This window comes from Ranitomeya imitator, chromosome 2, assembly GCF_032444005.1.
Source record: "Ranitomeya imitator isolate aRanImi1 chromosome 2, aRanImi1.pri, whole genome shotgun sequence".
Classification (NCBI taxonomy): domain Eukaryota; kingdom Metazoa; phylum Chordata; class Amphibia; order Anura; family Dendrobatidae; genus Ranitomeya; species Ranitomeya imitator.
Window position 1 is genome coordinate 394,587,110 of NC_091283.1, and position 15,822 is coordinate 394,602,931.

A 15,822-nucleotide genomic window follows, 5' to 3' on the forward strand; every position below is an offset into this window, starting at 1 on the left:
TGTTATGAACAGGTGATTCAGAACCACAATGGACCTAGTGGTTAAGAGCACACAAGTGACCTGGTAGTTACTAACATAGGACGAGCTCTGAGACGTGGGAACTCTGCTGACCGCAATCCCTAATCCTATCATACCACACTAGAGGTAGCCGTGGATTGCGCCTAACGCTCCCTATGCAACTCGGCACAGCCTGAGAAACTAGCTAGCCCTGAAGATAGAAAAATAAGCCTACCTTGCCTCAGAGAAATTCCCCAAAGGAAAAGGCAGCCCCCCACATGTAATGACTGTGAGTTAAGATGAAAATACAAACACAGAGATGAAATAGATTTAGCAAAGTGAGGTCCGACTTACTAAACAGACCGAGGATAGGAAAGATAGCTTTGCGGTCAGCACAAAAACCTACAAACAACCACGCAGAGGGGCAAAAAGACCCTCCGCACCGACTAACGGTACGGAGGTGCTCCCTCTGCGTGTCAGAGCTTCCAGCAAGCAAGAAAAACCAATATAGCAAGCTGGACAGAAAATATAGCAACCAAAAGTAACACAAGCAAAACTTAGCTTATGCAGGGCAGACAGGCCACAAGAACGATCCAGGAGAAAGCAAGACCAATACTGGAACATTGACTGGAGGCCAGGAACAAAGAACTAGGTGGAGTTAAATAGAGCAGCACCTAACGACTTAACCTCGTCACCTGAGGAAGGAAACTCAGAAGCCGCAGCCCCACTCACATCCACCAGAGGAAGCTCATAGACAGAACCAGCCGAAGTACCACTCATGACCACAGGAGGGAGCTTGACCACAGAATTCACAACAGAGATGTATGGAGCGGAGCCGTGTGTGTATGAGGTGTATGGAGCGGAGCCGTGTATGAGGTGTATGGAGCGGAGCTGAATGTGTACGAGGTGTACGGAGCGGAGCCGTGTGTGTATGAGATGTATGGAGCGGAGCCGTGTATGCAAAGTGTACGGAGCGCAGCCGCGTGTGTAGGAGTAGCTATGTGTGGCCATTATACGGTACGAAGTATCATGTGCGGTCATTATACAGTATGGAGCATCATGTGTGGCCATTATACAGTATGGAGTATCATGTGCGGTCATTATACAGTATGGAGCATCATGTGCGGTCATTATACACTATGGAGCATCATGTGCGGTCATTATACACTATGGAGCATCATGTGCGGTCATTATACAGTATGGAGTATCATGTGCAGCCATTATACAGTATGGAGCATCATGTGCAGTCATTATACAGTATGGAGCATCATGTGTGGCCATTATACAGTATTGAGCATCATGTGGGGCCATTATACAGTATGGAGCATCATGTGTGGCCATTATACAGTATGGAGCATCATGTGTGGCCATTACACAGTATTGAGCATCATGTGGGGTCATTATACAGTATTGAGCATCATGTGGGGTCATTATACAGTATTGAGCATCATGTGTGGCCATTATACAGTATGGAGCACTGTGTGGCCATATTTTTTTGTTTATAATTATTCTTTACGAACAATGTGATCAGCAGTGCTAAATGGGTGTGGTTGAGACGTGGATATGGGTGTGACTAGTGAATGGGTGTGGTCAGAGGCGTGGCCTAAAATTTACCGCGGCGCGCAATGACACATTTCCTTTGTATTTTAGTCATAAATTTATATATATTATTATTATCTATTATTATTGCGCCATTTATTCCATGGCGCTTTACATGTGAGGAGGGGTATACATAATAAAAAGAAGTACAATAATCTTAAACAATACAAGTCACGACTGGTATATATATGTATATATATATATATACAGTATATATGTATATTGTCATTTTTTACATTTTAAAAATGTCAAAATGGAAAATGGGTAGATGCAAAAGTTTGAGCGCCCTTGGAGATTTGTGTGCTCAGGTAGCTTTTACTAACGTTTCAGCTTGTTAGCGTTATGGCTTGTTCACTATCAACGTTAGGAAATGCCTAGCTTAATTGTTCAAATAACAGTCATTTTGACCTAGGGTGCGCAAACTTTTACATGCCACTGTACAACGATTTTTCTGGCTAATACAAGTGCAGCGCCCCAGGGTCCTGGTCATTGCAGTAATGTCATTTTCCTCTAGGGGGGAGTGATGTTACGCTTGGAGGCAATGAAGGAGTCAGGTAACACAATGCATGCAACATGTTCACACTCCAGACCAGAAGGGGGAGCTCTAAGCCTGTTTAAGGTGAACTCCCCTATAAGACCATCCTCATCTGGAGGGAAAAGGTTCAGTTCCTGTGAGGGAGACAGAGGGAAAGGAAACAGAGGAGCCCTGTGGCCTGAAGCGCTGCAGCTGCTAGGAAACAGACGGATAGAAAGCAGAACGTATTGCAGCAAGCGTGAAGGAAAGCAAAGCAAAGGAGAGGATATCAGAGGGAGATCAGCCAGGAGCAGGCTGCCTCCTTCTGAGGCGCAGAAATCCGGTAGCCAGAATACCGAGGGAGTAAGGATCTCTAAGCTTTACTTCAGAGACTGGCAGGACATCTAATTGCAAGTTACCTGTCCGCACCTACACCCAGGAGGCACGATGGCACCTCTCAGAGGCCGGGGTATGCTAGAGTCCCTACAAACAGCCTCAAGCCACCAGTTATACGGGTTTTGTCCTATCCATCTGGAGGACAGAGAGAGACATAAAATCTACAACAGTTGTGAGGACCTTATGAGAAGCTTAGCAGTAAGGGACTACAACACTGCAGCGCTAGAGGAAGGCCACTGATTTCCAACTGGATAAGGGGACTCTGGATTTGCCTCCAAACCGGCCGGACTCTGCCAGCCCCGTGATTTGTGCTCTGGACTGTGGATGTTGAACCCTTCAGTAAAAGGTAAAGAGACTGCAACCTTGTGTCCTTGTTATTCACTGCGCCTCACACCATCCACCATCTACACACTGGGAAGCCCTGGGGACATACTTCACCTGTGGGAAGGTATACTATCTAGCTGCCATAACATCACCCCAGCGGACCCCTTAGCAGGGCCGGTCACCTTGACCGAATACCACAGGTGGTGTCACGAACATATCCCTTTAAAGACCTTTCCCTTTAACACGGACGTCCCACGGGCCACGGACCGGGTCAGCCACCGTGACACCCCCCTGAGAACCGAAGGACCCGGTACCGAGTACCCCACTGCCCGCGAGGGCGCTCCATAATACCACAATATACTTTATTTTTATTCATTATTATTGTACACCGATATTAAAACATACGTGAACACACTGGACATGATTACATTACTGACTAGTAGGGCAGAGGAGCAGGGACACGGCAAATAAGTACTAGCTATAGACAGGTGTAATGATTTGCAGGACTGTGATCGCTTGGCCAGGTCAGTAATCTGTGACCACTGGACGGGAGCCCTGTGAATATCTTTCCCTGCTGGCATTCCCAGGCACACACCACTCCAATAGGAATGATGTGTTTAGGAATATGTTCTGGAGGACACAGATTACAAATTATTGCTCCGTACCAAATGTAAAAGCTCAAACTGACAATCTGGACCCTGACTCCATTTTTTCTTCATGTATTTCTGGTGTTCTCCAATTGTGCTTATTTCTGAATATATTGCTCAAAATTTATTGTACATGATTGGGACACTTGTCAAGGCCACTATTTGATTTTCAGCTATTCTCATCCAGTGCTGAACATTCTTATGTACAATGATATCTGTATTTTTAGGACATAGATCCAGTTGCATACAATTGTGGAACAGGGAGTCTTCAGCTTGTTGATGCATTACTCAGCCTGCGCATCTAAGTTTTGGAGCGGCAGGCGATCTCATTGTGCCTTCTGTGAGGTGCCTCAGTCCTCACACAGCACAGACTGAGGCAGCACATCATGTATGAAAACAAGGCTAGATGATTTATTTATTGTGCCTGTACATTTTCCTGCATGAGGAGGCGGAACACGAAAATGTATTGAGGAACACTTTTGTGGCTTCATACTGTATTGGCAGACACAGTAGGTACATTATACTGTATTGGAGAGCCCAATGGTGGCCTCACATTGAATTAGGGAACTTACAGGAGTCAAAAGGTTGCAGCATTGAGGACTCAAACATATTTTTCGAGCACGCTAAGCACACTTGGTTAGCAATGATAATGCCTTATCTGACCACGTTTGCTCATCACTAGTGACAGTATGTTTTTCTATTACATGTTGTTAATAAAACAATTACAAAAGAAATGGCTACTTCCTTGTGTGAGTTCTTTGATGTCTGACAAGAGTTGATTTCCGATGAAAAGATTTCCCACAATTTGAACAAGAAAATGGCTTTTCCCCTGTGTGAATTCTTTCATGAATAGAAAGTTGTGATTTATCCCTAAAACCTTTCCCACATTCTGAACATGAAAATGGTTTCTCTCCTGTGTGAATTCTCTGATGTACAACAAGTCTTGATTTCAGATTAAAACATTTCCCACAATTTGAACACGAAAATGTAATGTGACGACTTTGATGTTTAACAAAATGTGATTTGTTTATAAAACATTTCCCACATACTCGGCATGAAAATGGCTTCTCTCCTGTGTGACTTCTGTGATGTATTTCAAGTTGGGATTTCTTCGTATAACGTTTCCCACATTCTAAACATAAAAATGGCTTATCTCCTGTGTGAACACTGAGATGGGCAACAAGATTTGTTTTCCGGTTAAAACATTTCCCACATTCTGAGCATGAAAATGGTTTTTCCCCTGTGTGACTTCTCTGATGTAATACAAGTTGGGCTTTCAATCTAAAACTTTTCCCACATTCTGAGCATGAAAATGGCTTATCTCCTGTGTGAACTCTCAGATGTCTAACAAGATCTGTTTTCCGGTTAAAACATTTTCCACATTCTGAACATGAAAATGGCTTATCTCCTGTGTGAACTCTTAGATGTGTAACAAGATCTGTTTTCTGGTTAAAACGTTTCCCACATTCTGAGCATGAAAATGGCTTCTTCCCTGTGTGAATTCTCTCATGTAATACAATTTGTGCTTTCAATCTAAAACATTTCCCACATTCGGAGCATGAAAATGGTTTTTCCCCGGTGTGAATACTCTGATGTAACACAATTTGTGCTTTCAATCTAAAACATTTCCCACATTCTGAACATGAATACGGTTTCTCCCCTGTGTGAATTCTCTTATGTGCAACAAGATTGGATTTAGTACTGTAATATTTTCCACATTCTGAACATGAAAATGATTTCTCTCCTGTGTAAGCTATTTCATTTTCAGCAGAACTTCTCTGACTTTCACTTTGCATATTTGTCTTTGAGGATGCAGAAGAGAGGACCTGTTGAAAAGGATCAGGTGACAGATTTTTTCTTAGTTGAGCTTGAAGTGTATCTGAAAAAATTTCAGGTTCTTCACATGTATCAGATGTTCTACTACGATTATCAACTGCAAAATCTGTGAATATCACATGTCCTTCGGAGCTCCTGGTAAAGCCATCTGCCAAGAATAAAACTGATTTTACTATTTTTAAATAACATTGCGTTGGAATTATATTGATATTTATTTTGTTATATACTTAATAACATTTCCATATAAACTGTAACAAAATTGAATTATTGACAGACTAAGGCAGTAGATCACAATAGAGAGGCTGATAGTCCACCAGGTTGTGCACTTTCAAATTTGAATTTCTGTATTGTAGTCATTTTCTCTGTAGGTTCATATTTCCCTGTGTCTGTCACCAATCATTTCCAGTTAAATTATCAGTAGAAACTCATAAATAGGCCTGTAATCTGTTTTACTAGGCGATTCGATATCATGCATTCTCTGACAGGTACAAGCACTTTAGCATAGCAGAACGAACATGGGAGGAGCATAGACTGATCATGTACACATTGTTACAGCAAAAGAAATAATTATTTGATCCCTTGCTAATTTTGTAAGTTTGCCCACTGACAAAGACATGAACAGTCTATAATTTTAAGGGTAGGTTAATTTTAACAATTAGCTATAGAATATAAAAAATAAAATCCAGAAAATCATTGTATAAATTATATAAATTTATTTGCATTTGCAGTGAGAAATAAGGATTTGATCCCCTACCAACCAATAAGAGTTCTTAATGATTTAGAGATGATCTGCAAAGAGGAGTAGACCAAACTTCCTCCTGACATGTGCGCAAACCTCATCAACTACAAAAAAAGTCTGACTGCTGTGCTTGCCAACAAGGGTTTTGCCGCCAAGTATTAAGTCTTGTTTGCCAGAGGGATCAAATAGTTATTTCTCACTGCAAAATGCAAATACATTTATATAATTTATACAATGTGATTTTTTGGATTTTATTTTTGATATTCTGTCTTTCAATGTTAAAATTAACCTAGATGTATTGAGCAAATGGACTAAAACTTAGCTTTTAATAATTTTATATAAAAAAGACAAACTATCAAGTGATATACAAACAAGGGAAAATAAAAACAAAGAGGGGTTTTCGCCCACTCTTGTGGACACAATATGGTATGTTAGATAATAGCTAATACGCCTGTGCTGGTTTGTTATCTCAAGAGAGACACAGCATGCCTGTACTGTCTTGTTTCACAGATAATACGCCAATATACAAAAATGCGGAAAAGAAGTATCTTTGCTATATCTACTTCCTATGGTGCATACACATTGTCTGTACCAAATCAGCCTTAGTTAAATAACCAAATACTAACATACCACACATCCATGTGTAATGTCACCTTCCACTGTCCAAACAAGATGCGTATCCAAACCAATATTAAATTCAAATCAGCGTATAAACATAGCAGCATGAAGCCCGAGAAAACACAGTCATGATGAAACCTATTCAATCATATACACATATTATGGGATATTCTTATGCCCTTCCCACACAGGGGGGTCCCAAGTGTATTTCAACAATATTCTGTTTCAATCATTTAAGACATATGTGATCTTTCATAATTAATTCAAGCTCAGGAAGCCTGATATTCCATTAACATGGTGCGATCTCACCCATTTCCCTTCCTATATGATGGGTACTCAGCCTCCTGGTATAAGATAGCGTTTCCCGACGCATTTCGTCCTATCAGGGACTCATGAGGGGAGTGACAGGGATACCTGTGAGGCTGCGTTACCTAACGCTCGCTTGTGTCTCCTTTATATGTTATGGAGCCGGATCGCAATGTATCGCTCACCGTTCTCAGCCTGCGCCATACTTCCGGTCCATGTGACCTCAGTTCTGGTCTACCCGAGGGTAACTTTGCACCTGCGCGAAGGTTGGACCGCATAAATGATGTGCGATAGAGCGCAGGCCCTTCCACCGCGTCTGGGTATCACCGATACCTTTTATGTGTCCCTCATAAAACCCGTTCACATGTCGCGGTCCTCTGAGTCATCTGTCGGGACATCGGGCTCGTCCACGGACAATTTGAGGTGAACACCATTGTTGGGTCCAAGGTGGTAGGTGGCAAAAGTTCTATCTGGTGGACTGGAAGGGTCCTGGTCCAAAGGACAGGACCTGGGAACCTATTGAGCACATTCGGGCTCCTCAGCTCATTGAGGCATTTGAGCATGGCGAGCCCCAAGGAAGGGAGGTCCTAGGGGGGGGTAATGTTAGGAGTCGAGATCCCACAGCTGCACAGGGAGAATATCAAGCCATGTCTTCGGCAGTCTCCCATTCTTCCTGGTGCGGAGGATTCTGCTCAGCAGAGACATCAGTCCCAGCATCTTGCTCAGGCTAATGCTGTGCATCTGGTTGCTGCTGCCTCCACAGCTCCAGCTATAGCAACCAGCATTAGTCATTGGCGAGCAGACGCTCCTGGGACTAAGTCCTGCTTTTTGCCTTCTGAGCATGCCCGTGAGATGACCACTCATTGGTGGTCAGAGGTCACATGCCCAGGTATTCAAACAGCTTGGATTGGTTCATTGTCAAGGTCCCAGAAGGCTGCAGCTATAAAAGAATCGCAAGGCCGCACGGCCATGCGTTAGTATATCCAAATATGGTGGTGTGTGTGTGCAGCGTGTTTGTCTCTGGTGTCAGCTCCTAATTATCCTCTACTCTCGTGTTTTGAATGAGTCTAGGTGTTTGGAGCAAGGGACAGTGCCTAGTAGTGGCACAGTACACGATTCTTAGCATCAGTTAGTGGCGTTCGTCAGTCCGATACCGCGCGCACTCTGTGCGCTAAATTCGCTAGATCAGCGTTGGTTAGTGGCGTTCGCCAGTGCGATGCCGCGCACTCTGTGCGCTAAATTTTCTAGATTAGCATTGGTTAGTGGCGTTCGCCAGTGCGACGCCAAGCACACTCTGTGCGCTAATTATGTTCAGCAATTCTGTGAAGTAACAGCTCTCTCCGCAGTACACACCGGGAGATGGTTAACCCGTGTGTGTTCGGTGCAATTCCGCCATTTAGTGTCCGCCATTGCTGAGCAGCAGTTACCAACTCTGCACGGTGGACCCCGGGTTGCGTACGCACCTTATTGTTATTTTTATATTTATTTGGTGCATTCCGCCACCCCCCAGGGTCTGAATACTTTCCGTACCCACTGTATCTCTCACCCTGTTAGAATCAGGCTGCACTCAGATGTCGTCCGAGTGCAGTCTGTAACGCCGAAGGCTACGGGAACAAAGAGTGGACTGTTAGAATCAGGCTGCACTCAGATGTCGTCCGAGTGCAGTCTGTTACGCCGAAGGCGACGAGAACAAAGAGTGGACCCACTGGACCGTGGCACCAAACCTCCCCTGAGCGAGCACTCCAGAGTGGAACCAACCCCTATACAGGGACTGTTAGAAGGCAAGCACAGGGAAAACTAGTACCACGGAGGCCAGGACCAGGGATCGGCTCCAGGAAAAGGAAACAGGGAGAAAAACGGGGAAAAACAGAAAGGGAAGAAGGTGACGGAGGAAAACCTGGGTGAGAAGTAAAGGAGCTGAGGAACGGACTGAGGAAAGGGAAAACACAGGAACTGCGGAACACAGGAGCAGGAACTGAAAGAGAAAACAGGAGAACAAGAGGTTAAACAACACAGGGCTGGAAAGGCACAAGACTGGGAATGCACAGGACTGGTAAAGCACAGAAAACTATGCTGCCTAACTAAAGCAGGAAAACACAATAATCAGGCGCCTCCACAAAGGCAGGAGGGCCAGAAATACCTGAGGCCAGACTTTGATTGGCAGGAAGTACTTCCGGGTCAGGTCATGGAGGGATAGAAGAGCAGAAGGAGCGCGCGCGGTCAGAGCCTACTGCGCCTGCGCAACCCACAGGAGCGCGCAGCTGAGTGCAGGGAGGACGCGCGCTGGGATGCAAGCACCGAGCCCCGGAGTGAGGAGGACGCAGCAAGGACATCAGCTGACCTGGACTCGGCGGCAGCAGGAGGAGCGCCAGGAACAGGAGCCGAGGTAACACACCCACAAAGCTCTTCACAATTCTGCACCACCATACATCTCGTCTTTCATCTCTGTCTACCACGCTACCCATCCCCTCCACTCTGCGACTGATCTAAGACTAGCTCCATCCATAATCCAAACCTCACACCTCAGTCTCCAAGACTTTTCATGCTGCATCTGATTTCTATAATGAACTGCTCCAGACGATCTGACTAATACCTAGCCCCTAGATTTCTAAGAGTGCTTTTAAAGCACATTTCTTTAGAGAATCCTATCACCTCACTTTGCTAATCTAACCCTTCTCTGTTCCAGCATTTCTAAATTTTCTTCCGAATCTTGTCCCTTATCTGTCTCTTCATCTCCATGCATCCAATAGCACTTGGTAACTCAACATAGACAGATACAAGTTGATGACCAGATTATGCAGCTTTTTTTAAATGCCCTATTTATTATAAAGATGGTTGGTCAAACGCTTTTTTGCCTATTATGTCCCCCTATTTCCTTAAAGATTGTGAGTAGGAACCTCACTCCTTCGGTAACTGTTGAACTATGTGTTACTTTGTAATGTCTGTATTGTTTGTATATCCCCCCGCTTAATTGTATATTGCTGCGGAACATGTTGGCACCATATAATAAAATTATTGTTATTATATTTGCCGAAAAGGCCCATCTACCCTGGACCCTTCCCCAGGTTTTCTCTGATCTCAGACCAGATTAGTCTAAATTTGTCTATGGATTTTCTGACCTCGGAGATATCCAGTTCGGAAGTTGAAAATGAATAGTCACGCTGGTGGTTGTGGAACCATTGTGCCACGGACCGGGGAGAGCCTGGAGTGGCGTAACTAAGCAACCACCTGGTTCTTCACTAGAGCCCCTGATGGTGTGGTTAGTCTTGGCCTCAGATGGATAGCAGGTACCACTCCAGGAGAGGCCACGGAGTCACAGCAGCTGAGCCCCAGGGGGGCAGGGAAGCAGGGATGGACTTGGATAGTCAGACTGGCCATGAACATGAACTGATTAACAAGATGATTTTATGCTGTACCACTGGTTAGAGCAAGTTGTAAATAGGACTGAATGGCTGGTAGATGGAGTAGATACTGGCGGCACGGACAGGTTCAGGAATACAAGATGGACCCAGGTGCAGAATCACAGGTGATGGTTCAGATTGGACAGGTGAGATTAGAGGTGTGGACTAATCAGATCAAGACTAGCTATAGGCAGGATGGGTTTAGAAACAAGATCATGTTCAGACAGAATGGAAAGGAACAGGTTCAGCAAGCACAGATTCAGGGACCTTAAAATGAAGTAGCATGTATACACACTAATCACTGATGTGGTTTAAGTACTGCCCTAAACACCTGAAATCTTCCAGATATTGGCTGGGGACATTTTCAGAAGTGTGTGCTGCCCCATCAAGAAGTGGGGAGCACACGCATGCCCTAAGCACACTCCCAGGAGGCCTGTGGACTGTGCTCAGGACCCGGGAGGAAGCTGCTGAGTAGGTAAGCACGTCGGCATTCCTGCCGGGAGGAGAAAGAAGATTCATGCAGAAAATGGGGAGGTCTTAATAGATTCTTAATATTGATTATGATAAATTCAGCTAAATGCAGATATTCCATGAAGTCCGGCTGATGGCCAGAGATATAACACCAGATAAATTCTGTCTGATTAGCACATTCAATCTTACCATTGCTCTTTTAGTGGTAGGTAGATGAAAAGGACAATATATATAGAGTAGGTAAGGTCAGTAATAAAGCACATAGAGAGGTGGGTCTAAGGACCTTTTGGAGTAGGTAAGGTTTGCATGAGTCCGGCGGGATGATTATGAGCCAATTTAGCTCTGTCACAAATTTCACAAGCAAGCACATATTCCTTACAATATCGATAGCTGGTTACCAAAAATACCTGGCCACAAGTTGAAGAGTATTATTAATCACAAGGTAAACTGTGAGAACTGAGACATGGGATCCTTTAGGACTCACAGATGGAACAAACTATTTATGGGTGGGAACATCAGGGGCTATCTCTTAGCATCTGCGGATTTCCTCTACAAGATCTAGGAAAACACAAGACACAACTATAACTCCTGCAAGAATGGAATGGTTTCAGAATCCTCAGGATGAAAAAGACAGAAACCTTAGAAAAGACAATCAGTTTTTATACTTTTAGTCCCAGGTCTAAGCATCACAACAAAATCAAATCTCAAAAATAAAGAAAAGTGCCCATCCAGCTTTATTAGGGTTAGGTCTTTTAGCTGATTCTAAAGTCAGATGTAAGTGATCTGTAATAACAGTGAACATATGTTTGGCACCATTGAGAAAGCGGCACCATTCCACGAAGGCCCACTTAATTGTTACAATTCACAATTATTGATATCATAATTCCTCTTTACAGATGAAAATTTTGACTGAGGTTCCTTGCGATAGCAGCGCTTCAAACTCAGAAGCATCGAACGCCACAATAAAAGGATGGTCAAGATCGGTGTGAACCAATGCAGAGTCTGATGAAAAACCTTCTCAATTCAGTGGCGGCACGGATTGCACCAGGCTTCTATTTAACTACATCTGACCCCTTTCATTCAAGTCAATCAGAGGTTGGCAGTCTTGGGGACATTTTTAATAAATTTCTGATAATTTGCAAACCCCGAAAAACAACGCAAGGCTTTCAGGGACTTATGTTTTACCGATTCTTTAATGGCTTGGACCCCTTAGAGAGGTCCATTCGGAAAAAAAAAAGGGGGCAAGATATATCCCAATAAACTTACCTCCTGCTCCAGAAACACTAATTTTTCAATTTTATCAAATACAGAATTGTTTCTGAGCGTTTGTAGTCAAGTTAATACATGTCGGATATGTAACTCAACATCAGGTGTATAAACCAAGATGTCATATAGATGGACAACCACATATTACATAGTAACATAGTTTTTAAGGTTGAAGGAAGAATTTAAGTCCATCTAGTTCAACCCATAGCCTAACCTAACATGCTCTAACATGTTGATCCAGAGGAAGGCAAAAAAAAACCATGTGGCAAAGAGTAAGCTCCACATTGGGGAAAAAAATTCCTTCCCGACTCCACATACGGCAATCAGACTAGTTCCCTGGATCAACACCCTAACAAGGAATCTAGTATATATACCCTGTAACATTATACTTTTCAAGAAAGGTATCCAATCCCCTCTTAAATTTAAGTAATGAATCAATCATTACAACATACGGCAGAGACTTCCATAGTCTCACTGCTCTTACAGTAAAGAATTCGCATCTGTTATTATGCTTAAACCTTCTTTCCTCCAGACGTAGAGGATGCCCCCTTGTCCCTGTCTCAGGTCTATTATTAAAAAGATCATCAGAACGGTCTTTGTAATGTCCCCTCATATATTTATACATTAAAATAAGATCATACCTTAGTCTTTGTTTTTCCAAACTAAATAGCCCCAAGTGAAATAATCTATCTTGGTATTGCAGACCCCCCACTGCTAACTGCGACCCAGTCCGAGTGTGCTCCATTAATTACCACCCTTTGTTTCCTATCCCTGAGCCAGCTCTTAACCCACTTACACATATTATTTTCCCCTATCCCATTATTCTCATTTTATGTATCAACCTTTTGTGTGGCACCGTATCAAAAGCTTTTGAAAAGTCCATATACACTACGCCCACTGGGTTCCCTTGGTCCAATCCAGAACTTACCTCTTCATAGAAACTGATCAAATTAGTCTGACATGAACGGTCCTTAGTAAACCCATGTTGGTATTGGGTCATGAGGTTATTCCTCTTCAGATACTCCAGTATAGCGTCCCTTAGAATGCCCTCCAGGATTTTACCCACAGTAGAGGTTAAGCTTACTGGCCTATAATTACCGAGTTCAGTTTTTGTCCCCTTTTTGAATATTGGCACCACATTTGCTATACGCCAGTCCTGTGGTACAGACCCTGTTATCATGGAGTCTTTAAAGATTAAAAATAATGGTCTATCTATGACTGTACTTAATTCCTGCAGTACTCGGGGGGTGTATCCCATCCAGGCCCAGAGATTAGTCAATTTTAGTGATTTTTAGATGCCGCCGTACTTCCTGCTGGGTTAAGCAGGTGACACTTAATGCGGAATTTTTGTTATCACTGATCCTATTGTCTGCCATGGAATTTTCTTGTGTAAATACTGATGATAAAAAGTCATTTAGCATATTGGCTTTTTCCTCATCCTCATCCACCATTTCACCCAGACTATTTTTAAGGGGGCCAACACTATCATTTTTTAGTTTCTTACTATTTATGTAGTTAAAGAATATTTTGGGATTATTTTTACTCTCTCTGGCAATGAGTCTCCCTTTCTCAATCTTAGCTGCCTTGATTTGCTTTTTACAGAATTTATTTAATTTTCTATATTTATTTAATGCCTCATCACTACCTACTTCCTTCAATTCTCTAAATGCTTTCTTTTTGTCACTTATTGCGCCCCTTACAGCACTATTTAGCCATATTGGTTTCCTCCTATTTCTAGTATATTTATTCCCATACGGTATATACTGTGCACAGGTCCTATCCAGGATGCTAATAAACGTCTTCCATTTTCTTTGTGTATTTTTATGTCTCAGGATATCGTCCCAGTTAATTGCACTAAGATCTTCTCTCATCCGTTGGAAATTTGCCCTCCTGAAGTTTAGTGCCCTTGTAACCCCTCTACTACACGTCTTATTGAAGGATGCATGAAAACTTATTATTTTGTGATCACTATTTCCCAAGTGACCCCCAACTTTTATATTTGATATGGGGTCTGGCCTGTTGGTCAATATTAGGTCCTGAACCAGTTGTGAAAGGTAATTGTCTCTCATAGTTGTCAAAAACCGATTACCTTTGCTGGAACTGCAGGTTTCTGTTCCCCAATCTATTTCAGGGTAGTTGAAGTCCCCCATAATAATGACTTCCCCTTGAGTCGCAGCTTCATCTACTTGCTTTATGAGGATATTCTCCGTCGCTTCCATTATTTTTGGAGACTTATAACAAACCCCTATCAGTCATTTATTTTTCCCCCCTCCCCTTATCTCCACCCACAGGGATTCTTCATTTTCATTAAATTCAGCTATATCACGCAGGATGGGTTTTAAGGATGATTTTACATATAGACACACCCCTCCCCCTCACTTATCCGTTCGGTCATTTCTGAACAGACTATAACCCTGCAAGTTAACAGCCCAGTCATGGCTCTCATCCAGCCATGTCTCAGATATCCCCACCATGTCATAATTATGCTCCAACACCATTAATTCTAATTCGTCCATTTTGTTGGCAAGGCTTCTGGCATTAGTATACATACATTTTATGTATCTCTCTGCACCTCTATTCTTTCTTAAATTATTAATTGATCTAACCCCACCCCCCCATGCCACCGCCACCCCCAACTTCCTTATTTGTGCCCAGGTCTCTATCTGCACTATCTTCCCCTCCTATAAATTGAATACCATCCAACCTTCCAGCCATTTTCTCCCCCAGCACAGCTGCACCTTCCCCATTGAGGTGCAGCCCGTCCCTAGCATAGAAGCTGTAGCCAACTGACAAGTTGGCCCAGTTCTGCAGGAACCCAAACCCCTACTTCCTACACCAATTCCTGAGCCAATATTGACCACTTATCTCTCTGAATACAATATTTTTTGGACTAAAAGATGCACTTTTTTCCTCCAAAAATGTGGAGGAAAATGTGGGGTGCATCTTATAGTCCAGATGTACTGGCTGGCTCTGGCTGTGGTGGGTAGGTAGGGGAGCAGCATCGGCAGAGCAGCGGGTCACAGGAGGCTGGAGCTGGCGGCTGCGGCTAACTCCTGTGCCCGCTTCTAAAGAGAAATTAATATTCACTGCATTCCAAGGTCATGGGGGTGGAGGGCAATGAGTATTAATTTCTCTTTAATAGCGTCTTGGAATGATTGGCCCCCAACCCCGGTATGCATGGCCCCGTCCTTATGATTGGCCCACTCCACCTCCATCCTGGTATGCATGGCCCCATTAGAAAACATTATAAGAAAATAAAAAAAACACTTACCTTCCTGGCGCTCCCTCGCAGTGTCCTTCTCTGATGCCAGCTACTGCTTTATGCTTGTAAGCAGTGCATGACAGGGACATCATGCACTGCTTCCAAGCTGAAGAGCAGCTGCTGGAATACTCAGTAGAGCCATGCATATTTGGACAAGATGGGGGCCCGGCATACATACCAGAATAGGAATGGGGCCATGCCTATATGGATGAGATGAGGGCCATGCATACTAGGATAGGATGAGGGCGATCATTCCTGCCAGGATAGGCAGGATAGGAGAACCATTCCTACCAGCATAGGGATAAGGGGGCATGCACTCAGGATAGGGATGAGGGATCCATGCATACCAAGATAGGGATGAAGGAGCCATGCATATCAGGGTAGGGATGAGGGGGCCATGTGTATCAGCATGGAGATGAGGAGGCCATATATACCAGGATAGGAGA

The 15,822-nt window shown here is 43.6% G+C and overlaps 1 protein-coding gene across 1 annotated transcript in view; it reads right to left on the reverse strand.

Moving 5' to 3' along the window:
• Positions 1-15,822, reverse strand: part of LOC138667051 (zinc finger protein 420-like) — a 139,066-nt gene that overhangs the window by 73,490 nt on the left and 49,754 nt on the right. The window contains exons 6-7 of the mRNA XM_069755305.1: positions 4,514-5,461; positions 4,241-4,354 (exon numbers count right to left, since the gene is read on the reverse strand). Coding sequence (XP_069611406.1) covers positions 4,241-4,354; positions 4,514-5,461 — 1,062 coding nt within the window. The remainder of the gene's footprint in view (positions 1-4,240; positions 4,355-4,513; positions 5,462-15,822) is intronic.